The sequence below is a fragment of the Ciconia boyciana genome, chromosome 3, assembly GCF_034638445.1.
Source record: "Ciconia boyciana chromosome 3, ASM3463844v1, whole genome shotgun sequence".
Lineage (NCBI taxonomy): Eukaryota > Metazoa > Chordata > Aves > Ciconiiformes > Ciconiidae > Ciconia > Ciconia boyciana.
Window position 1 is genome coordinate 73,661,279 of NC_132936.1, and position 23,245 is coordinate 73,684,523.

The 23,245-nt window shown below is 41.5% G+C and overlaps 1 protein-coding gene across 8 annotated transcripts in view; it reads right to left on the minus strand.

The window, feature by feature from the left end:
- Positions 1-3,930: 3,930 nt before the first annotated feature.
- LOC140649244 (SAM and SH3 domain-containing protein 1-like) overlaps positions 3,931-23,245 on the minus strand; it is a 578,691-nt gene continuing 559,376 nt past the window's right edge. For all 8 annotated transcript variants that reach the window (XM_072856149.1, XM_072856151.1, XM_072856148.1 and 5 more), the window contains 6 exons: positions 22,327-22,536; positions 21,456-21,606; positions 18,665-18,778; positions 11,035-12,173; positions 8,591-8,722; positions 3,931-7,764 (listed from right to left, as the gene is read on the minus strand). In XM_072856149.1, the coding sequence (XP_072712250.1) occupies positions 7,504-7,764; positions 8,591-8,722; positions 11,035-12,173; positions 18,665-18,778; positions 21,456-21,606; positions 22,327-22,536 (2,007 nt within the window). In that variant the 3' untranslated portion in view covers positions 3,931-7,503. The remainder of the gene's footprint in view (positions 7,765-8,590; positions 8,723-11,034; positions 12,174-18,664; positions 18,779-21,455; positions 21,607-22,326; positions 22,537-23,245) is intronic.

Below are 23,245 nucleotides of genomic sequence, written 5' to 3' on the forward strand. Positions count from 1 at the left end.
ACCATCTGTGGTTGGGAAGATTTGCCTGCCAGGTTAAACACCGTGTGTTGCAGACACTTGTCTGCTCCAAGGGAGACATATCTACACACTGACAGGTATTGCATGGGAGCTTGTGCCATTGCTTTTAACGTTAGTTTGCATGAATCCTCATAGACTCACGTAGAAGCCTCCTGTAGTCCTGAAGCGAGACACAACTGACTGAATTGCTAAAATACACACAAAAGAAAAAAAAAAGGAAGTTTTTGAGCACCTTGGACTCATTCCAGAGGTTTTTCCTATGTGCCAAAAGGCAAATTTTGACTCACACTGGCATGTATATTAGAAAGCAGCCTGAAACCCTGTCCTGCTTTGTCATCAGGTTGTGGAGGAGAAAACTCAGAAGGCAGCAATTGGTCCCAAGGAATGTGCTAAATCCAGCCCTTGGGGGATTAAAAAAGTCTCCCTCAAAAGGAAGAGGCTTAATGAATTGAGAGAGCCTCTCATCTCTAATCGCATTTCATTAGATGACTTTATTAAGCACGTAAGTGCTTATTTGTGTAATTGAATTCATCCAAGCCATTCTTCTGCTCTTCAGAAACCGCACTGCTCCAAATCTAAAGCACCTTCTACGACGCTCATGTTCTGATGCTTGTAAGCAAGCGCAGCCTGTGCCGCTCCGTACCAGCAGCAGACCTGAAGCGGTGAGCAGGCATCACGGCGGGAGGTGGGAGGGGAGCAGTCCTGCTTGTCACCACCAGCAAATGCGGTCTTCCTCATGCAGCAGCTCCTGTGGATGGCAGGTAATTCAGTGCTGCTAAAAGAAAACAAAAAGGTCTATGGTGTTTGCCTATAGTTTTAGTGTGCTCAGCAGCATCACTAATCTTGCTTTCAGATAGCTGCTGTAACATAAAATTACTCGCAGCTCAGGGTATATTAGACGGTCCACAATACTGCCTTTTTTTTTCATTTTTTGGCTTTGTAGAATTGCTAATCCAGGTTGCTAAGACCTGGAAGTTGAACTAACCTCAGCTCTTGGGACCAAGCTAGTTCCAGTGGGGACCCTGGCATGCAGACATCAGAGCGCAAGACAGATTATTCTAACACTGCTAGTACTGTACAGGAAAGGCTCACCGGATGGCTGAGGTGGCATTGCATTTTGTTTTTAATCAACATTGAACTTGCAAGAGGGGCAATTCAGCTTCACTCTTTGAGGCAGAGAACTGGTCATACGTGGTGGGGATTTTGTTTGGCTAACTGCAAATGAGCCACTTAAATCAGAACTTTAAAAGTGAATTCAAGTATTAGATAACAGCTTACCTACGCTTGGGTAAAACATAAAAAATTGTAACTTTGATTTTTAGTACCTGGTGAGTATATATTCAGTATCAGAGGAGCCAGTGGAGGCAAAGAGCGAAAGAAATAGTAGCAGACTGATAGTCTAATTCTCAAGTGTGTCTCCTTGAGGCAGTATTTGTGGACATAAATACGGGTCTTGTTTCTATAAACTTGCACAGCTGTATATGTTTTTTGTGGCTAAATGGAGAAATACAACTCGTGCGACTTTCAGAACAGCATGTGCCAATATAACGACTGTAGAACTTGCCAGGGACGCACAACGCTCTGCCTACCTGGGATGGGATCCGCCTTGGAAGAGCCAAGTCTAGAACCTCCAAGCCTATGCAGGACTCGTCTCACAGATGGTGAAGTTAAAAGGCTGGATTCAATGAACAACAAAGCTGTTTGAAGTGCAAAATTGTAATCCCAACTCACCTTTCTCTCCTACTCAAACCAGTCTAGTCTTGGAAGCAACTAATCCCACCAGGCGTCTTTCTGTTTGACCTTAGGCACCTAGAGTTTTTATGAACTCCAACCACAGCAGCCTAAGCAACCAGGTTCCCTTGAAATAAGACCTATGGCTTTGTTCTAGTCTGACTCTTTTTGGAAGCATACTAATTCCCTCATAAATGTCCTGAAAAGTTTTTAAAAAGGTTAGGTGGGTTTTTTTGGTGTAGAATATTATAAGTTCATTTATGTGTGTAAAAATTTTTCTTCTGCCTGGAGACAGGCCCAAACCCCCTGGAACGATAGAACGTCAGTAATACCAGAGCTTTGGGGTCAGGGCTTGAACATCACCAGTACGCTTACATTTGTAAGCACAGTCATGCAGACACAAGTTCAGCATAAACTAACAGTGTTGCAGAATTGAAGGGAAAAAATAATTATGTCCATTCATACAATGAAAGACTGCAGTACCTGCAAAAGGGCAAGCTTAAGAGCTAGTAAGACTTTTGCTTTATATTACTTGTGAATGTTACATGATTAACCTTGAGTAGTCTCACGAGGTAGCTCTGGTGGTATATGTAACATTACATTCATAGCTTTTAAGTCTCCATGGGCTTACATGTGAACCTCCCGCTCAGGCATAAAGTTTCTTTTTATAAGTATTAGTAGCAAGAATTTTAACACGTTTCTCCCATGTCTCTTTTTCTGGTGCAAGCACTTCCTTGTGGAGAGAGAACTTTTAGAATAAGGATAGGTATGCATGTGTCGGAGGTGGTGGTGTTTGGTTTTGGCAGTGGCTATGATGGTTAGCACACATTTGGATCAAACGCACTAGCAAAACGCTGAGAGCAACAGATTGGGAGCAGCTGCAATCCTGGAACATAGGAGTCTTGGAAGGGAAGCAATACTCCTTCCAGCTGCAGAAATGGCAAGCGCTCTGGCTTTTCATCTTGTGCAGTGTTTGTTTTGTTTTTATTTCTGTTTTGTTACTTGAGAGACTCTTGGAAACAGCCTGTATTTGAGCCAGCTACAGTCCCTAGGGGCTGGCAGAACACTCTCCTCTAGCCAGCAGAGCAGTGCCCTCTGGTGCACAAGCACAGCAGTGGCCTGGTCCTCAGCTGAACCAAAAGATATTAATAGCGGAGAAAAATTAAAAGCTCACATCTGACACGCTACCTCATTCCCACGAACTGTTTGCCACGTTGCACAGTTCTGATGGGAGCGTTGCCTGAGGGGATCCAAAGATTCAGCTGTCTGGATCCAACCCAAACGATAGATTTTTTTTGTTTGTTTTCTCTTTATGTCATTTCCAGAGTTAAGCTTCTGGTTAACGACAACTAATGCAGGCACAGTCCACCCTTGTTACTTAGGGCTAAATCCACAAAGGATTAACTTCTAGCTATGGTGCACTGTTGCCATGTGGACCTGCCAGCACCCTGCTAGGTAGCTAAGCATACCCATTAATTACACAGCAAATTGAACTAGACCAACAAATGCAACACACTAAGCAAGAAGTCACTCAAGTGAGCTAGAAGGAAGTGCCAAGAGTCATGTCCTAAGGCTCCTTTGCCCTAAAACCTGGATGTTGGCATCTTATTTCAGACTGCAGACATTACCTGACTGCCCAGGAGTCACAGCCACCCTCTCCAGAATGAGGCACCTCACCAGCCCAATGAAGCGGAGCTGCCTTTGAAAACCAGGTTGGAAATCCCTCCTTGCAAGGCAAGAGCTGCAACTACAACTCCAGAGCATTGTACTCGTATGCTCTTTCTCTGGTTCCACCACTTTTTAATTATTCCATTGCAAAGTGGAAAAGCTCCCAAGGGGAGACCCGGGAGACCTCTCACGCTCATCTTCCCGAGCCCAGCAGCTGGACATTCATTGGATATAAGAGACAAAGTTTGGACAGTGATGATTCACATCCCCCCATGCACTCACATTTTGAGAGCTGCTTCTAGTCCTGGATTATCAGGGCTTTTAATCTTTTTTTTTTTAACCTTTTTCTCCTGCTGTAGATATGTCTGGAGAGTGCTTACAAGGTGAGGAACTACAGGCTTGATAAGCTGGAGGGAGAAGGCCTGGGATACAAGGAAAGAAATTAAATAGCTGGACACTGCTACCAGACCAGTAAATAGAAGATCTGTTAGCTAAATTAAAAGCAACCAAAAAAAGAGAGATCAAGGAAATTTATTTACTTTTTATCTATGAACAGTATGACATATAATTATAGACAAGTTTTGATACATAGGAAAACCCTTTTGTCAACCATTTTTTTTGCTAAATGAAACAGCACAATAATCTTTACACATTCATATTTTGTTTTTTTCTTTTTTTTTTTCTTTACAATAAACAGCTTTCTTGGGTTGAAGCAAACTGCAGGACATATTGAGTACTGGTATATTACAGCTACTTACATCATTTAAGAACAGCAAATGGAGAAAAATAAGTTATTTAAATATTGATTTCATATACAGAAAGTGCAACTTTGTTAGTTGTTACATAACTTGCTTGACAGTTTTGATTCCCCAGAGGGTGTCAATTAAAGATAAAAGTATCTTGGACCAAAAGTATTATTTATTCTAAAAATAATACAGTACAACTGCACAGCTGTGACTTGGTGAATCGACCACTATTGCTGCTCTTAGAGTTTGAATAATGCAATGTTTAATGCTTCTGATCATGCTCCCAGTTTGCATTCAAAGCCAGGCTCATAAGAGAGCACAGGGAACTATGGGCATCATGGCCACCTGGGTAGTAACAGAGGGTTATCGATCAAAGCTTATGGTTATGATGGCATTCGGTAATATTTTGGGCTTGCTGCTTCTATTGAGAAATAGCTGTTTGAGTTACAATGGTACAATGGATAGATACTTAACATTGCTAGCCTGAGCAGAGCAGATGAGGATTCCAGCAGCAGGTTTCTTTCATGCTTCCCAAGAGTCACGAGCGAACTTTTGCTTAGAGCACTGAACGGTTGCAAGAAAATGTAAGAGGTTATGGCTCTCATACCACACCACCTCACCTGCTCGGGGAATGCCACAGGTCACTGAAACCACAGCAGGGAAGCTCAACACTGAGAAGCTTAAGGCTTTTTTAGATTAAAATATAAACTAAAATTGTAATTCAAGTAAGACCACAGAGCCAGTCTTAAAAAGAAAAACAAAGCAACTATTAAAACTCACAAATCTCAAACTGCTCACTCTAGTCCTGATGGGTGTCATTTGGTTTCCCTGGGCTACATAACCATTTAAAAATCATGGATTTACAAAGAGCGTTTGGCACACAGGTTCAGCTTATTCCCATAATTCTTCTTCTGTTATTAAGAGAGGGGAAAGTAATTAACACGGGAGAGCTTTATTATGTGACTTGCCTTCCCTGCAACACAAGGAAATTTGTTTCCTTTTTTATTGCCTATAGCCGGCTTGGACTTTTTCCTTGCTCCAATATACCTGCTGTCTACTTACTTCTACTCAGCTCTGGCCTCTGCCAGCAATCCCAGGAAGTCTCAATACTCTTTCCATCTCCTGCTTACTGATAGTCGCCATGTAAGCCTCAGAGAGGAAGAACAGACAAATCATCATTATTAAAAAGACACTGAATTTTGTTTTCCAAATTTTTTTTCTTTTTTTAGATTTTCACCAGCTGTGCAAAAATCTATGCTGTATGTTTCCTGATGCTGTCATATTAGAATGTACTGATTATCCACACACCAAGGAGAACGTTACAGAAAAAGATCTGGATGAGGTTTGCTTGAGAACAATTTCAAGTTACATCAGTGAATTCGTTGCCTTCATATGATGGTGTGCAGTAGACAGTGGTGAAATCTGAAACAAAAAGTAAACCTAACACCTATCAGTTCTACCAGGAGCCAAATTAATTACCGTCTGTAGTAAAATGTATAGTTCATCTGAGTTAAAGCATGGCCATGTAAGAACCATATATAGTAAGAAATCATGGAATAACCATAATTTTTCATTCATCAATCTGAGAGCATTTTACCAGGGAAAGTATCATTAGCTCAATGTGAGGCTGGGATAACTGAGGTACCAAATAGCAAAGTGCCTTGTCTGGTTTTATACGGTAAGTTGATGTCAGAACTGATATTGGAAACAGCCACACATCCTGGCCTGGGCCCCGGTTTCTATACTATCTCCCTTTACCTGCCAGAGTAAGCTTGCTCTGTCTTCCATGGAGCATTTGCGCTACAAGAAGCTGAAGGACAGCCCACATAGAGACCCCAAAGAAAAAGCTAGTTATGTGCTATTCATGATAATCTGTATTTGGTATATAAAATGTGTACCCATATAGAAAAATAAAATCTGTCATTAGCCACATATGCGAATGGAATGTTTTACATGGATTTAGGCAGAAAAATGTCATTACATCATGGAAAAATGGTTCACCACATATGCCAGAACAATGCTCTCTTCCAGTGAGAGGTAACATTAACACACAGTCATGAGGGATATCAACTGTTGTAAAATCACAGTGTAGTTCATAAGACTATATAGGATTTTTTTCATCCATGCAATGGAGTTACTGGATCTGATGATTTCTATGGGACACAATTTGCTTTTTTGATGCATTTTATCTCCCACAAGTGAATTTTCATTTGCAGAAACCCACTGTTTAGAATCGATATGGTCAGGATACCAAGTCAAAGCTGCAGCATAATGATTGACAATATAACACAGTACACAGAATATGATTAAAATGAAAAGCAGTTACATATATACAAGGCAGTATATCTTGGAACAGTTTAGTAACAACAGTAAATGCAGACTGTAGTGAACAAGAAGTTAGCCTGACAACCAAACCTAGCATAACCTTGCATTTGTAAAAGCATCTCTACAACACAGAAGGTGTTATGATGAGGCATTTTATAGAAGCTACTTCAGCTGGAAATCACCCTAAGTGCAGCTTAAGGGTGACAGGTTGAAACAAGGCTTGGGAAACATGAATACAGGTAAGTGAACACTAGGTAACTGCTTAAAAGCTTATTTTAAGGCAAATAAAAAGCTGATTGCTAGAAAGCAGTTATAAAAATGACCTCAGCTCTGTACAAATAAAAGGAAGCTTTCTGACTCTCCGCAGGTTAGTTGCATTGGAGTGACAGAAATGGACCATACTGAAAACTAATTCCAGTCCATTAACTTTGGCCTAGCTAAAGGCTTTGTGGCATATTGGGACCTATACCAAGCAATAGCGAAGATGGCCCGGGGGGGGTGTGTTTAGTTCTAGACTGCTAAAATAAACAAAGGCATTTGCCAAACAGCTTCTACTGGAATTTGCACCTTGGCTTGTACCTGGTCTTTAGGACTGACTCCAGGTACCTGGAACCTAGATGTAATGAAGACCCCCAACCTAAGGAGCTCTCCATAGAAAGAGGGCCTATTACTAGTATTACTTTCACAAACTTGAGGAAAATGTGCAAGGGTCCCTTAATTCTGTGAAGCTGTCTGATTCTCAGGCCAACCCTGTGCACTTTATGAAATAAGAATACTTTACAGGGGAGAGAGGGGGGAGGGAAGTACCACATCTATGTTACCTGGTGGTTGCTTCTCTTCTCCTTCAGTTGCCAAAGACAGCAATAGAAACATTTCATATCCTTTGAAGAAGATATCTGCCTGTCCTTGGGAGCCACTTCCTTGATCCCTTTAGCTATGTGAAGTAATTACAGCAATATTGGTGCAGGAAGAAGCAGTGAATTCTTGACCAGGCAATGCCACACTACGGAGCATGTTAAATTGCCTCTGGATCAAGAGGTTTGAAGAGTCTTGCCGCTGCCAGGAGCTTGCTGATGTGCCTTTCCTCTGTGATGCCAGCTTCTTGAAGGCAAGTTTGTGACAGAGAAGGCACTTTGCTCAGTGTGTTGAATCCTGCTTCTGTGAGCAAGCTGGAATACATAGGTAGACCAATGGAAATCAGCCAGTCAGATACAGAGGTGATAAGTCCTGGGGATACAGGTTTTCGGCAAATTTCAGTGAGCCCTCCACTTGGAATCTGGACAGTAAAGAAAAAAAAAAGAAAAGAACCCTTAATGTAAACATAACTGCTTGTTTTACAGCAAGTCTTCTTTTGTTTTTTCTTCCAAACTGGTAGAATTTCATAGCAGATGTTTCAACTTCTCTCACGTCACATTTGTCAGTATGAGCGCGGTGTGGGTTGAAAGGCTAAGATCACTTGGCACAGGAGCAACAGCAAAAATGTTGGCAATGCAGATGCAGTGGGCAGTATCCAGCTGCTTGGGCAACCGTCAAGTGCCATTCTGAATTAGTTTGAGATCAGTAAAAAATACCCAGTGACAAGACATTCTGCGGTGATCCATTTAATTTCTCAGTAAGGCAAGAGAATACCGATTTTGTGTATTACCTCCTCAGACAGACCAAGTTCTCCTATAAAAAGCCATGAAAGCTTTTGACAGTTTCCTCCTCCTGCTTTGGCTAAGGAGAAGTGGGCAACAGTATAGTTTAAGAAATAAAAACAGAGTGTAAAACCTTTCAGATTTCAATACAGAAGCATTTGATACATGCCACCCTTAGTGAGCAAGTCTCTGTTACCACTGCTTGCAGTCTGCTTAGACTTTCAAGACTACTATTCAGTCAAGAGAGAGGGCTATCCACTCTCTTTTCAACTACTAACTGTCCTCCTTTGGGACAGGGGGAGGTACCTCCTGCCCCTGTAGTACCCCTACCTACATTGTACCTGCTGGGTGAACACAGGGAGCACTGTTGTACCAGGACTTTGCACCTATGTCCCTTTACCAGTAGTCAGTCCTTTTTAAAAGTCTGCTCATAAATAATAAAATTGGCTTTATGGAAATACTCACTGCCATGCGATGCTGCTTCCTCAGCTGCTTTACCCGGATTTGGTCCATGTTTGTGGCAACATCCTTTTCAGGCTGGTCTAAGTCTTCAGAGTACCTCTGTACCAAAGCCTCAGGAATGCCACAGCGACCATGCTGAATGTTCCCAGCCAGACACAAAGGAGAGAGGATAGATGAACAAAGTGTATCAATACAGACCAATCAATGCAAACACAAAGAGAAGTGCAGGATGGGAGCAAGAAGGAGCTTTCCTCGAGATTCCATGAAAACTGAAAAAAGCAATTCCTAAAGGAAGGACTGGACCTTAGGACTCCTTCCTTCCCAAAAAGATGTCCTAACCACTATGCTATTAATTCAGATTTTCTTGGAAGCATAAAATCTAATCATTACTTCCTTTTTCAGCCCTACTTCCCCACACTAGCAGAGAAAGAGACATTTCCCTCCTTTATTGGATGGGGGGGGGGACATTGCCACCAAGGATGAGGAAAAGGCTGAGGTACTTAATGCCTTCTTTGCCTCAGTCTTCAATAGTCAGACCAGTTATCCCCGGGGTAGTCAGCCCCCTGAGCTGGAAGACAGGGACGGAGAGCAGAATAAACCCCCCATAATCCAGCAGGAAGCAGTTAACGACCTGCTACACCACCTGGACACTGACAAGTCTATGGGGCTGGATGGGATCCACCCGAGAGTACTGAGGGAGCTGGCGGAGGAGCTTGCCAAGGCACTCTCCATCATTTATCAGCAGTCCTGGTTAACAGGGGAGGGCCCAGATGACTGGAGGCTTGCCAATGTGACGCCTGTCTACAAGGGCCAGAAGGAGGATCTGGGGAACTACAGGCCTGTCAGCCTGACCTCAGTACTGGGGAAAATTATGGCGCGGTTCATCTTGAGTGCGCTCAACAGGCACGTGCAGGCCAACCAGGGGATCAGGCCCAGCCAGCATGGGTTTAGGAAAGGCAGGTCCTGCTTGACCAACCTGATCTCCTTCTATGACCAGGTGACCCACCTAGTGGATGAGGGAAAGGCTGTAGATGTTATTGACCTGCACTCTAGTAAAGCCTTTGACACTGTCTCCCACAGCATTCTCCTAGACAAGCTGGCAGCTCATGGCTTAGGCAGGTGTACTCTTTGCTGGGTAAAAAACTGGCTGGATGGCTGAGCCCAGAGAGTTGTGGTGAGTGGAGTTAAATCCAGTTGGCAGCCAGTCACAAGTGGTGTTCCCCAGGGCTTGGTATTGGGGCCAGCCTTGTTTAATATCTTTACCAATGATCTGGATGAGGGGATTGAATGTGCCCTCAGTAAGTTTGCAGACAACACCAAATTGGACAGGAGTGTCGATCTGCTCAAGGGTAGGAAGGCTCTGCAGAGGGACCTGGACAGGCTGGATCCATGGGCCAAGGTCAATTGTATGAGGTTCAACAAGGCTAAGTGCTGGGTCCTGCACTTGGGTCACAACAACCCCATGCAACGCTACAGGCTTGGGGAAGGGTGGCTGGAAAGCTGCCAGGCAGAAAAGGACCTGGGGCTGTTGGTCGACAGCCGGCTGAACATGAGCCAGCAGTGTGCCCAGGGGGCCAAGAAGACCAACAGCATCCTGGCTTGTATCAGCAATAGCATGGCCAGCAGGAGTAGGGAAGTGATCGTGCCCCTGTACTCGGCACTGGTGAGGCCGCACCTCAAATACTGTGTTCAGTTTTGGGCCCCCCACTACAAGAGAGACATTGAGGTGCTGGAGCGTGTCCAGAGAAGGGCAACGAAGCTGGTGAAGGGTCTGGAGCACAAGGCTGAGGGAACTGGGGTTGTTTAGCCTGGAGAAAAGGAGGCTGAGGGGAGACCTTATCGCTCTCTACAACTACCTGAAAGGAGGCTGTAGAGAGGTGGGGGTCGGTCTCTTCTCCCAAGTAACGAGTGATAAGACGAGAGGAAATGGCCTCAAGTTGCATCAGGGGAGGTTTAGACTGGATATGAGGAAAAATGTCTTCACCAAAAGGCTGGTCAAGCATTGGAAGAGGCTGCCCAGAGAGGTGGTTGAGTCACCATCCCTGGAGGAGTTCAAAAAAAGTGTAAATGTGGCACTTTGGGACATGGTTTAGTAGGCATGGAAGTGTTGGGTTGACGGTTGGACTAGATGATCTTAGAGGTCTTTTCCAACCTTAATGATCCTATGATTCTATGATTTCCATGCCCAGTGCCACCAAGGTACTAGTGGCCTGAAAAGATTAAGGTTCAGAATAAGTCTGGGATTTCTCAGTTGCCCCACAACACAAGTTACTTTGGCGTAAGGCCTGATAGTAAAGACAAACATAGCTATAGAATGTCTAATGTCTCAATGATTTATGGTTTATCTAGGCTGGTTACTCACAAAAATACTACAGATACAATAAACGAAAGACTATCCCTTGGAATGCTAGCAGAATAAAAATGTTGAAGCAATGTCCTCCACTTACCTTGTCAGAGTATGGTTCTTCAGTAAGATCAATGTCTTCAGACTGCAACTTGTTTTCTATTACCATTTCCAGATCCATTCCCCTGCTACAAGAGACTTTCCTCGCTGAAGCAGGACCTAGCTTTATCACATGCTGCTGAACACTAGCAGTCTCTGGGAGCTCCGACAGCCAGGGTGGCAGTGGGCTAGGAGGGGTACTGGGCTCCTGTTCAGAAGATGTCCTATGGACAGGTACTCCATGACAATCAATGGGAGTGGATGAGCTGGTCTTTTTTACTGGCAAGCATGGTGCTTCTAGACTTGAGTGGTTCCCACTTGCCGTCATGGGAGGATGATATAATCCATTAGAAAGGCGTTCTCGGCATTTTTTGGCAGGGACAGGTGGTGGCTGAGAAGGATTTTTTGGTTGCATTCTTGCCTCATTTGTGCCTTTTTGCTCAGCTTCTAGACCTCCCTTGAGGACTGGAGCATAATCGGCCCGTGCAAGGTCATGAAAGCCTTTACTTTGTATTTCCAGAGGCGTCCTTGTTGCAAGATGCGTCACTAAGGCAGGCTGAGCTTCACAGTTTTTCAGGGGGAATGGAGCAGGCTTTCCACCTGCAGTCTCCATTACAGAGCAGTCCAAGTCCTTAGCTCTTCCCTTCTGAGAACTAGCAGCTCCTTTACCCTGCTTAGCCATCAAGTCATCCACCATACAGCTGTCTCCATGAGACTGAGGCAGCAGGGCAGAGCCAGTTGCCTTTTTTGTTATATCCAGTGAATCCTGAGGAAAAGAACCTACTTCCTTGCTAGCATCCTGTAGGTTAGTGTTGGATTCTCCCTGGAGATCATCCAGCGAGTGAGATCTTGGCCATGTATCTACACCCTGGGGGCCATCCAGAGTTTCATAGCTCCGACAGACAGCAACCGGTAAACTTCTACGGTTCTTCTTCAGACCCGTAACAGCTGGAGGTTTGACAGAGCTCTTCAGAGCACGATGCACACAACTCAACCGGCTTTCTTTTTCCCCTTGCTGTAGAGTTTCTATTGACTTGGTCAGTGGAAGCGTAGGATAATTTGATAGCTGGCTTCTGCTGAACTCCTTAAAGCTATGCTCACTTGCTGATTTTGAGGGCAGAAGACAGGTCCTTCGAGTTTTACCTAGAAGCAAATAAATCACAATTCACCATTAAAAAAACCAATAAATCTGCAGTGTAAATAACAGATCACTTCTAAACACCTTTGAAACAAAATGATCTACTCTCTTTTTGTTAACTCTAAATGTACAAGAACTCAGTGCCATTTTAAGCATATGAATTTGTCAGCTTCAGCTTTATTAATGAAGAACTGGTAAATGTGACCACGTAAGAAAAATACATTTAAAATACTTAATATCCTTCCTACTCCCCAATTTGCAGAGATTTGAGGTCTGGCTCATGTATATTTCAGTGTAGAAATATCCTACAGTTAGAACTGATACCCTATACCCATTATATGAACTGGTTTGACCCCATACAGAAATAACTCAAAAGACCTACCATTTTTTTTTTCTACTTTTCTCATTTGTTTAGGATATCAATAATTATGTTCACCTTCTAATGAAGTTCACTAGATTGCTCAGGAAAGCTTTTTTTCTTTTTTTTTTTTAAAAAAAAAAAAAAAAAGAAGAAAAGATCCTGTTTATTCATTTTAATTGCAAACGGTGCCAATAGTGTTATTTCATCTCTTCAATGAGCAGCAAACTATTTGCAATGGCAAATCAGAGAGCAACAAAGTGTTGGAAGACTGGTTTTCCACCAGTCTCTTTGTAAAATTACTTTTAGGGACAGCAGAGTTTTATGTCAAAAGGTCTTATACTATGAGATAGAGAAGTGTTTCAAAAGAGAGTTTCAAGTGTGACTAACCTTAGTGTTATTCTCATGTCAGTGTGTTTTATCAAAGTGGATGGTCTTAAGAGATGTGGTGGTTTTTTATAACCACTTAAGACGAGATTACATGAATCAATATGAACCACATGTTCTTTGTAAGCTTTATTTTATATGTGAGATATGCGCCACTGATTTTAAACAGTGAAGTCCATCAAATCTGCTTGACAGAAAAATTCTGATCAAAGGGACTGAGCTCATTAGAGTATTCATTAGTATGAAATACAAAGTCATTTCTCAAATAGTGCATAGCTGTTTTTTTTTTTTAACAAGACAGAAGTAAATTTGTCTCAAAGCAGACGACCTCTCAGAATGACAGCGCATCCTGAACAGTTACTGTTTTCAGGGTGACAGGGATACTTTCCCCCATGTACAGTAAGCTTTCTAAAATCAGGATAGATAGATAAAGCTTGAAATTTCTTTCTACAATGGGGGAGGGGGGAACAAACAAAAACCAAAAAACCCCAAACCAACAGGTTTGGCTAAATGCTATCAAAAGTCTGCAATAATAGGCAATCAATAGCTGCCAATTAAAGGACCAGTTACTTTTAGAGATCTGAGAAGTTTTGCTAACTTCATTGGAACTAAATTAATCTGGTGTACTTTTAAGCAACACATGCTTTCTTCTCATACAGCTGGCCTTCAAAGCTTTATCCTGAAAGAAGCTCAATGCTTGGCTTTTGAATAATATACACTGCTCGCTTTGAATATGAATGAAAGAACCTGTTTAACCTAAAAGAGAAATAGCTTGCTTTCTCACTTTCTCTTGCCTCTTTCTCTGCTCAAGGAGTTTAAAAATCAAAGTATCCATAAAACTAGCAAAGAAAATGGAGGTTACATTTAAAGATAAATAAGGAAGACATTCCCCTCAAAAAAAGTTGGTTGCATTTACTGGTATGCCAGCAAGGTTATTCTACCTAAAATCAAGGTGTGCCTACAAGGATGAATGCAAGCATACAGGAACTCCTCTCTCAGAAGCTGTACGGTTCATAGTTCAACTCAAGCTAAACATTACCATTTCCCCAAAATGCTAATGAAGACACATCACACACTAAGTTGTCTCCCTTGCTACTACCTTGAGTTCAGGTAACTCAGAGAAGTAGCAGAAAGACTTCTCTGCCTGCACCTTTCTATGGAGCTAGGCCACCGCCTTCTGAAAATAACTTACAACCACATTAAAAAGACATGTGTAAGAAATGTTCCATGCATTTTTTCAGTGCCTTCAGGCACTAATGTCAATATGTAATGAGTATGGAAAGGAGTGTTCTCTTTTCATTATTCATATTTGCTAGTACATGTCTGACTTGTGCAGTAATTCACCATATTGTCTGGGGCTTGCTGTCACTGCTCACATAACAAAATCCATGTACCTTCTTTTCAATCTGAAATATTGATCAGGGGTTATACTGGTTTTAGGAAAGCACACTCAGGAACCTCAATACTGAAAGAAAAGTTCTGAGAAATGCTACTAGTGTGCAATATAAGCTCTTACTGAGGCCATAAGGGTATCTAGCAAACATCATTTCATTTCTTTAGAAATGGGGTATGTCTGTGTAAAGCCAGTAGCCTGGGAATAGAAAAAAGAAGAAATGAGGATAGGAAAGAAGAAAAAACCAAGAAAAATGAGAAAATAAAAATTTTGGGAAAGTAAAATAAAATCTTTAGTTCATTCCAGCCCTGTTGTTTTGACCTTGTATGTTTTGCATAAAAATAACAAATGTGGAGAGAATGGGAGGAAGTTCAAAACATTTTGTCCATGTAACCAAATATGCAATCTTTAAGCTCTCTGCTTCAAAATGGTTTAAAAAAAGTGCTGGGTTCAATGCTACTGTTTTGTACAAAGGACAGGGGTTCAGAATGTAATTTCTCTTCCATAGATTTAAGTCAAGAGCAATATCAGGAGGGCAGCTGTGATTTCTCTTTTTCTAGCTATTCCTTCCCTCCTCCTGACTGTCAGGTGTAACTTCATCATGCTTCTGAGACATTAAGAAAGGAAGGTAATATATTTCCTGAAAACAGACTTTAAAATATTTTTTCAAGTTGTTTTCATAAAGTGGAGAGCTATATACACAACGTGCACAGATGTAACATTCCCTCCCTATCTCAGAAAAAGAAATGAAAAAACCTACAAGGGTTGAAGTGTATAGCTAGTAAGGTTTAAAACACATTTTTAATGTTAGCATTTTTGATAATAATTCATTCTTATGATTTCCTGGTACAGTTAAGCAGTCTAATGCCTTTCATAGTGCTGTCAACCACAGTAGCATCTCTGATTTAAATGTGTGCAGAAGGACACAGGTGTCTGGGTGAAAACTAAGATAACAAAGGTGATCCTTACACAAAACAAATGCAAAGTTTATATTGTTTCCAGGTTCAGTTCAAGCTACAGCCATACTTCAACTCTTTTGTCTAATATTATGGTGCAGTTTTTGTTAGACGTAGCACCGTCCACATCTCATGATACTTCTTGTTATTAGAATACAGAGAAGGAGCTCTTCAATTCCCTGTCATCATCTGCCTCAGAAGAAAGGAGGTTATCTTGGGGAATATTTCCAGAGGTACCAAAGCTAGAGCAACAAATTTTCAGTGTTTCTCTTAGTACTTTTTTCTGTATGGAAGATCGTCTGCAGAAATTTAAGTACTCAAAACCAGACACAGAATGCATTCAGTGGCCTGTCCAGATCCCAGATTTTAACAACTTCATTTTGGCATTGCTTTCTGTGGCTGTATTTTGCATGCATTTCAAACAGCTCTGTTGACACAACAAAGATGATGGCACGGTAGACAATCCTAGCCTCATTACTTTTTTTACTGATTACAAACTAGTAGAAATGCACATTACATTAGGCAATGTGGCCACCTGCTCTGTTGCTTCATTTTCTGACTAATTAGCACTGAATGCTTAGGATGCCTACTTGGCACTATGGAAATCCGGACTTCAGTTTCTGAACAAACCAGAGAACACCCTTATCCCACCTGATAAAGCCATGGTTTGCCTGCTTCTTCAGCTCTGCGCACTGCATGTGCAATTCTGATCTCTTCACATCCCCTCTCTCCTTAAAAAAGCTATACACCACAACAAGAAAAGGTTCAAAGAAGCCAGGCATGATCAGGGACATGAATGATCTATAAGGAATAATTAACAGGCCTTCTCAGACTAGAAAAGAGATGACTTGGGAGGGAGTATGACAGAGGTCTATTCACAGATGCTGTTAGGTATGGAGGTTCTAAGGAAGACCAGGGATGTTCATAAAGGGAAACAGTTTCAGGAAAATGGATGAATGCCAGGAAGCAGTACCCAATTTTTGAAGTTCTTAAGTCCTTAAATGATTCATTCCCCAAGAGTACCCTGGGAAGCATCAAATATGCTTGCTCTGTTCCTATACTTTTCTTTAGCTATCTGCTTTTGGCCAGTCCTGTGAGAATTAGCTTTCCAATACGGTTTCCAAGTGTGTCTCAGACAGATGACGCTTGCGCACAAAACAAGCCCAATAACTGCACCATTGTCAGAAGTCTAAAGGAGACCTTGCTCTCTCTGCCTGTTTCAAACTGAGGACTGGACTATATGGACTAATGGTCTGATCATGGATGGTTGCTTTCTGCTCTTACGTTCTTCCTGCCTAACACTGAATACGTCACAAACCGTATGCTCCTTGCTCTCCATAAATTGGAATAAAATCACAATGCTGCTGTTAGTACATTGTGGATACCTATGAGAATACCCAAATATTTCTGCAGTGGGACCCAGAGAAGTACCTATAAAAGATACATCTGTACCACTGCCATAGTACATAGCAAACCATGTTCTAGCCAAAATGCAAGAGCGGCTCTGAAATTTAACTGATGCCAAAAGGTCCAATATCAGCCCAATACAGGACACTATATTAGTCATCAAAATATTATGTATAACCATTCCCCAGAAAATCTGAAGACCAATTTCTTCTCAAAACGCATTTCCCCTTTATTAAGTGCAGTTTATTATACTAGTTATTATACTAACACTAGACAAATGATTACCCTTATTTTAACAGATGAGAATCCAACGTATTTTAAAAACAATATGCATATAAACAACTATGGTCCATGAACTTTGCAAAGAAGGTGGAGCACATTTCAGATTAACCAGTCTCGACAAAATCTCTGAATGAATCCCGTACCAAATATTCTTTTCATAATGGTTTTCAAAACAGGCACTAAATGCATTTGTGAGCAAAAATGATGCAGAAATGCAGCAAGCCATACATGAAAAGCAATATAAAAATAATCAGTGGTATTTCTATCTGCAAAACTCAGATAGAAATATTAGTTTAAATGTAATAGTAAGTATCTAACCAGACAGGCAATGACAATTGCTTTCTAAAGATTTTATTATATTGTTAAAATAAGGAAAATGTACAGGCAGCAATTTAACTTCAGTGCTACAGCTATCATTATGATGGCGCTTAGAGATAAAAAGGAAAGAAAATTGTCACATATGCCATATATTTAGCTATGATTATATTCCAGCATGCCTACTGTATGGGGATTCATATTCAAGAAAGAAAATTTTCTGTGCTTTCAGGAATTTAGTATATTGCCGATTTCAGGCATTCAGCTTCAAAGCAAATTGCAATTTTCTTCAATAAATGGTTATTTCTGAGTGGCAGACTGACAGAAAGTGCACATCCTAAGAGAAAGATCTTCAGCTTATATTTTAAATTGGAAAAACGGCCACTACAAGGGGCGTACAGTATCTCTATTTATTCTGTTCTTGGTTTCCTGTTTATGCTGGATGTTAGCGATGAAACCAGGCAGTCTGAGGCCAAGCCATGGCTCAAACGCTTGGAATGATAATGCCAAACTCAAACCAATTTCATCTATTTTAATATTTCATCCCTAACAACAAGTTTACACCATCCCTCAAGTAAAGCACGCTCAGTCAGCACAACAGCCTGATTTCTTCAGAACAGAGAGAGTAATCTCTATTATCATCTGTCTTGGTAATTTTTCAGTGCACCACCTTTCACTGATGCAAGATAAGGTAATGGGAATTGATATCATAAGTTTTTTTTTTCATAGTTTATTTCCTTGCCAACTTCTCAATTAATTTAACTTGCTAGTGTTCATAAACTAAAAAGTCCAAAATCTCTGCAGTAGGCTCCTGATCAGAGGAGAATGCAACATGCAACTTAAGCAAACACAAAAATATTTTGTAAATATTAATTGTAATTAATATTGTAATTGTAATTAATTTGTAAATATTAATAAAACAGAGAACATTTTTTTCTAAACAGTTTTTGTATGGGTTTAGAAGAAATCCTCCTAATCTCAGTGGAGTTCAGTGACTTCTCCATTGCCAGTGGTCCCTTAGGCATGGGCTGTCGGAGTGTAAGTAGTGCAAGCCTTGGTTGCATGAGAGGCAATGCATGAGAGTTGCATCTCAGGCATGGTTGCATGAGAATATGATAGGGAGTGGAGAAGGCAGGGAATGGCAGTGAGAGTGCCTTAAGATCACAAAATAAAGATGATTTGTGAAATGTGATCTGTTTCCCACCAATGCAAATAAATTAGCAACAGTAGCAATGAAAACCAATGGCTCAAGCCAAGAGGGAAAGAGGCAGTCAGAGCAAAGGAGAAAGTCAAGTATGACGTAGCTTGTGTTAGCTAGGAACAGGAGCAGAAAGTATATGAAGTTATCTACTGAAAAAAGGCTGCAGGGATTATAAGGCTCATTGCTGTCACCATTACCATTCTCCAGGTTTTCACTGCTTTCGTAGCAGCCAGAATCCCGAGGAGAGCATCCGGTTAGGCCTTGGCCTTCAATGAGAAGTTTCTCCTGAGATCCTGACTGGTCACTGTTACCTAGAGGATGCAAGAATACAGTGAAAAACAGGCATACAGAAAATCTGGCTAAACTTCTCAACCTTCCATTTCCAACACCATTATCTTGCGTGTCCAAAGAAGGACAACGAAGCTGGTGAAGGGTCTAGAGCACAAGTCTTACGAGGAGCGGCTGAGGGAACTGGGGTTGTTTAGCTTGGAGAAAAGGAGGCTGAGGGGAGACCTTATCGCTCTCTACAGCTACCTGAAAGGAGGTTGTAGCAAGGTGGGGGTTGGTCTCTTCTCCCAAGTAACAAGTGATAGGACGAGAGGAAATGGCCTCAAGTTGCACCAGGGGAGGTTTAGACTGGATATTAGGAAAAATTTCTTCACCACAAGGGTTGGAAGAGGCTGCCCAGGGAAGTGGTTGAGTCACCATCCCTGGAGGTATTTAAAAGATGTGTAGATATGGTGCTTAGGGACATGGTTTAGTGGTGGACCTGGCAGTGCTAGGTTAATGGTTGGACTCGATGATCTTAAAGGTCTTTTCCAACCTAAACGATTCTATGATCTTCCCTGTTGTATTAATTGTATCAGATCACTGTTTTAGAAAAGTGTGAGCATTAGGAACAGCCATCACAAATGTTGGAAACATTCATCCCATTTGGTAAAGGATTAAGCAACAGCCTCAGCACGAGTGTGAGGGAGCAGTGTGGTACACAATGAAAGCAGAATGGACCACATGTGCGCCTCAGCTGCCTTGGGGCCAAGCCCTGCAACTTACAACCATGGAAATTTATTTAAAACGATGGTGTCAAAGTTCTTTCTAAGACTTTCAACACCCAAAACAAAGGCAAAAAGCACTGAAAAGAACCAAATTGAGTAAAAAAGGATAAAATCCTAACCCTGACCTACTTTCCAGAAGGGACCAAGAGGAGGGATCAGGAGTGGGTCTGGCAAAGTTAGATACTGTCCCCTAACAAAGCAGAAAGGGACAAGGGAGAGACTAGAGGTAAAAATTCCCTCCTTCCTTGGTCTGTGCAAAGAGCCAACACTCAAGTGTGGTCCATCCAGGCTGCATAGGCTGGATTCCAGGAATTTACCCAGAATGTTCTGTCAGAAATCGTATTTTGTAAAGAACTAAATCTGGAGCTGAAGATACAGAAAACCAACTTCATGATGCAAGGATACAGTTTATGCTATGTTTTTTTTCTCTGCAATAAAATGTCAGAAATGGCTATTCCAATTCCTATTCTCAGCATATGAAAGGTAATTACGGGGTGGACCTAAGTGCTGTGGCCCCTCCCAGGTTGCAGCTGTCTGGTCCCCACTTCTCTTTCTCCTCATCACCCTGACTTGGAGCTGGAATTTATACTTTCCAACCACCACATCACATAGTTCTTCAAGTTTTAAAACCAAAATTGAAGGGTCCTAAAAAAAAATTACTACTTCAGGGAAGTAAGCATTCTAAATAGGTCTGCAAATAATGACGAGAAGCTCATATTAGGTGACGAAAAGCTACTCTGATATAAGTGAAAAGAGTCTAATTCTGCAAGAGCAGTTTTACTGGGGAGTAGAGGAGGGCAGAGAAAGTGTGGATGCCTCTTTGGGAAACGAAATGAACAAGAAAGCTACATGTCAGTGAAAGCTCAGGCCACACAGCACAGTCTAGAGATACTAACCACACATGTCTAACAGAATTAAGCACTGCCCACTTAATAAGCAGCTGTTTAAATTAGTGCTATGGCAATTTAAGCTAAAACATAGGATTTTGCACAGAAGCAGCTGAGAAAGCACTCACACAATCCATTCCACCAATTCTGCTTGGTGGGATGCTAAACTTCTGCTGACACTTAAGGACGAAGGGGAAATTCAGTACTGTCTTAGGTTGCCGCAACTAGGTACTGAGCACATCTAAATTCCTATCTCAAGTTACACTTGCTTTTCAAATTATTCTATTCTACCATGACTACTGCATGGAAGCTACACAGCCCTGCTTCCTCCTGTGTGGTAAAGATGCCATCGAATTTGACTGCCATGGCTTACTCCGCTTTTCCTCATCTTTGCAACCACTTGCCTGAGACCATCTGTACAATGGGCAGAATTGCACTGCTGCACCTTAGATAGTTGGGTCACTGTCTTTCAGTCTTTGCACTTGACTGATACATTTTCTGCCTTTGAAAACTGCTGTGTTGTCATGTGTACAACCTGAAGCTACCTGTACAATCCTGCAATTCACAGTCCAAGAATCATAGGCATGTGCAGGTAAAATAACAGAAATTTTCATTCACATTACCCTTCTCCACAGCCCTCTGGGCTTTGATCTTTTTCTTACCCTTGATGACCTCAATCTATTCCCTCTAGTCTAGAAGTTTCTTATTTCCTATACTCCATGGCTTAGCTTCTTATTTTGAGTAGGTTATCTCAGGATTTATTCCTGAATGTCAGTATTCTAAAGGGTATGTGTTGTGCACCTGACATCACTTGAATAAGTTGGGTAGCAGGGCTTACACAAACGAAAGAATTCTGGCAGAACAAATGCAATTCTTAAGTCACTCCTCAAAAATCTACACGTTGTTACACAGGATTACCCTGGAAATAACTAGATTAGGAAAAAAGAAAAAGATCAAAATCCTGGAACCAGTTTTCTGCTTTAAGGGGTTGACAAGGTTCTTGGCAGAGCTCTAGTAAAACTGAAAATCTCAAACATCCCACATACTATCATACTCCTGTAGAAGTTCCACTGCTGTGAGGAGAACAGCTCTGTGCTCAGGATCTCGGATATTCAGTTCATCCAGATCTTCTTCTTCTAAAAGCTTAAAGGTATCCAGATCTTCATAACCATTGAATAGAAAAGTGGGCATGTGCTCCTGCATAAAAGGGACCAAAAAAAAAAAAAAAAAAAAAGAAGAGCTGTAAGACAACATATTTATTCAATTATTTTGTGAATAAAGACACTAGAAGAGATTTTCACAACGAGCAAAAAAAGCAGTAGTTTAGCAAATGCAAACCACTGCATAACAGTAAAATTATAGGATTATAGCTTGTATAAACATTGCTCAGAGATCAGGGAGGTAGCTGTGCCAGAACTGGAATGCTGCTCATATTTTTGTATTTGGAATGCACTGTATTAAATAGCCTGGGTAGCATGCTACCCAGACACACAATATGGCACAGCTCTGTACGAAGGGGGAAGTACAAAGGGTGAATGACGGCCACACCAGCTTACCCCTAGCTCTTCTGAAGAGAAACATGGAAAAAACCTTCCTCTTTAAAGACAAGGTAACTATTGTTATTTTACACTTTTTGCTTGCTTTTGAAGCGTGTTAGCTAGTAGCCATACTATGCAACGATTTACGATCTCTGACCACATACAACTTGCAGCCTGTAGCACTTCATCAAGCCTGACAGGCAGTTCTACCCAGCCTCAGCTACTTTCACTCTGCAGCTAAGACCCGATTCTGCTAAGTGGTGTCACAATCCTTAGGATTATGAATCTGGTGTGCAGCTTTCAAAACTAACAACTCCAAAGGTATGGCCCCCTTCCCACAAGCAAAAGTGAAGGGTAAATAGAAAGAGAAAATTTGGACCTTTAAGTTGATGCGATCCAAGAGGTCCTCAACTGACTTGGGCTGGGGTGGCCTGCTCTTGCGGCGTCTCCTGGTGGGCCGCTTTGGCTTCTCTTCCTCTTCATTTAACACGTCCACATAGATAAATTTGAAAGTGCCAACTTTGTTGTTCAACAGGCCCATCCAAGTGCCCATGGGGGGTTTGCTGATTATATCAATGATGTCACCTTTCTGCAGACCAGAGAAGCAAGAAAGCCTTTTAGGCATGCTTTCTGATGGATATTAAAGCAAACACACCCACTTTCTCTTAGATTTTCACGTACACAGAATGGACAACACTCTTTAGTTTTCAAAAAGTTAACCACAGCTCCTGCAAATACATCCGATTATACTTGGTTTACAAATGGAAGAAAAGGGAATTAAGTGACATGCCTAAGACCACAGAGCAAGTCAACAAAAGAAGCTGGGATGGACCCCAACTGTCCAGATTCAAAAACCTGCTTACACCCCAGTAGTGCATCACTGTGGTTTTGTACAAATGTCTCTAAGCTGTGCAACTATCTGAAATTGGTGCAAATAAGAACATGCTCAGTGTATATGGGCAAAATCTCACATCAGATCTCCGGAGGAAAGGAGGCATATGCAGAAGGAACCATGCAACACTGTTGCTTTTCCTAATGTGCTCCTGACCATAACAAAGAAATGGATACACAACTGTTTTTGTGCCCTTAAAGAGATTACCTTACATACATCTGCTTTAATAGGAATTGGCTGCTCTCGGAATTTTAAGTAATGAATGTAAGGAGTCAAATAGTTTGAATCAAATACAGCACAGCTAAAAATAATAAAAGCCAATATCCAGAAAAATTAAAAGGGGGGTGACAACTCACAGTGAGCAAAGTAATTCAATATTAGCTCAAAACAAGTTATATTAACTGAA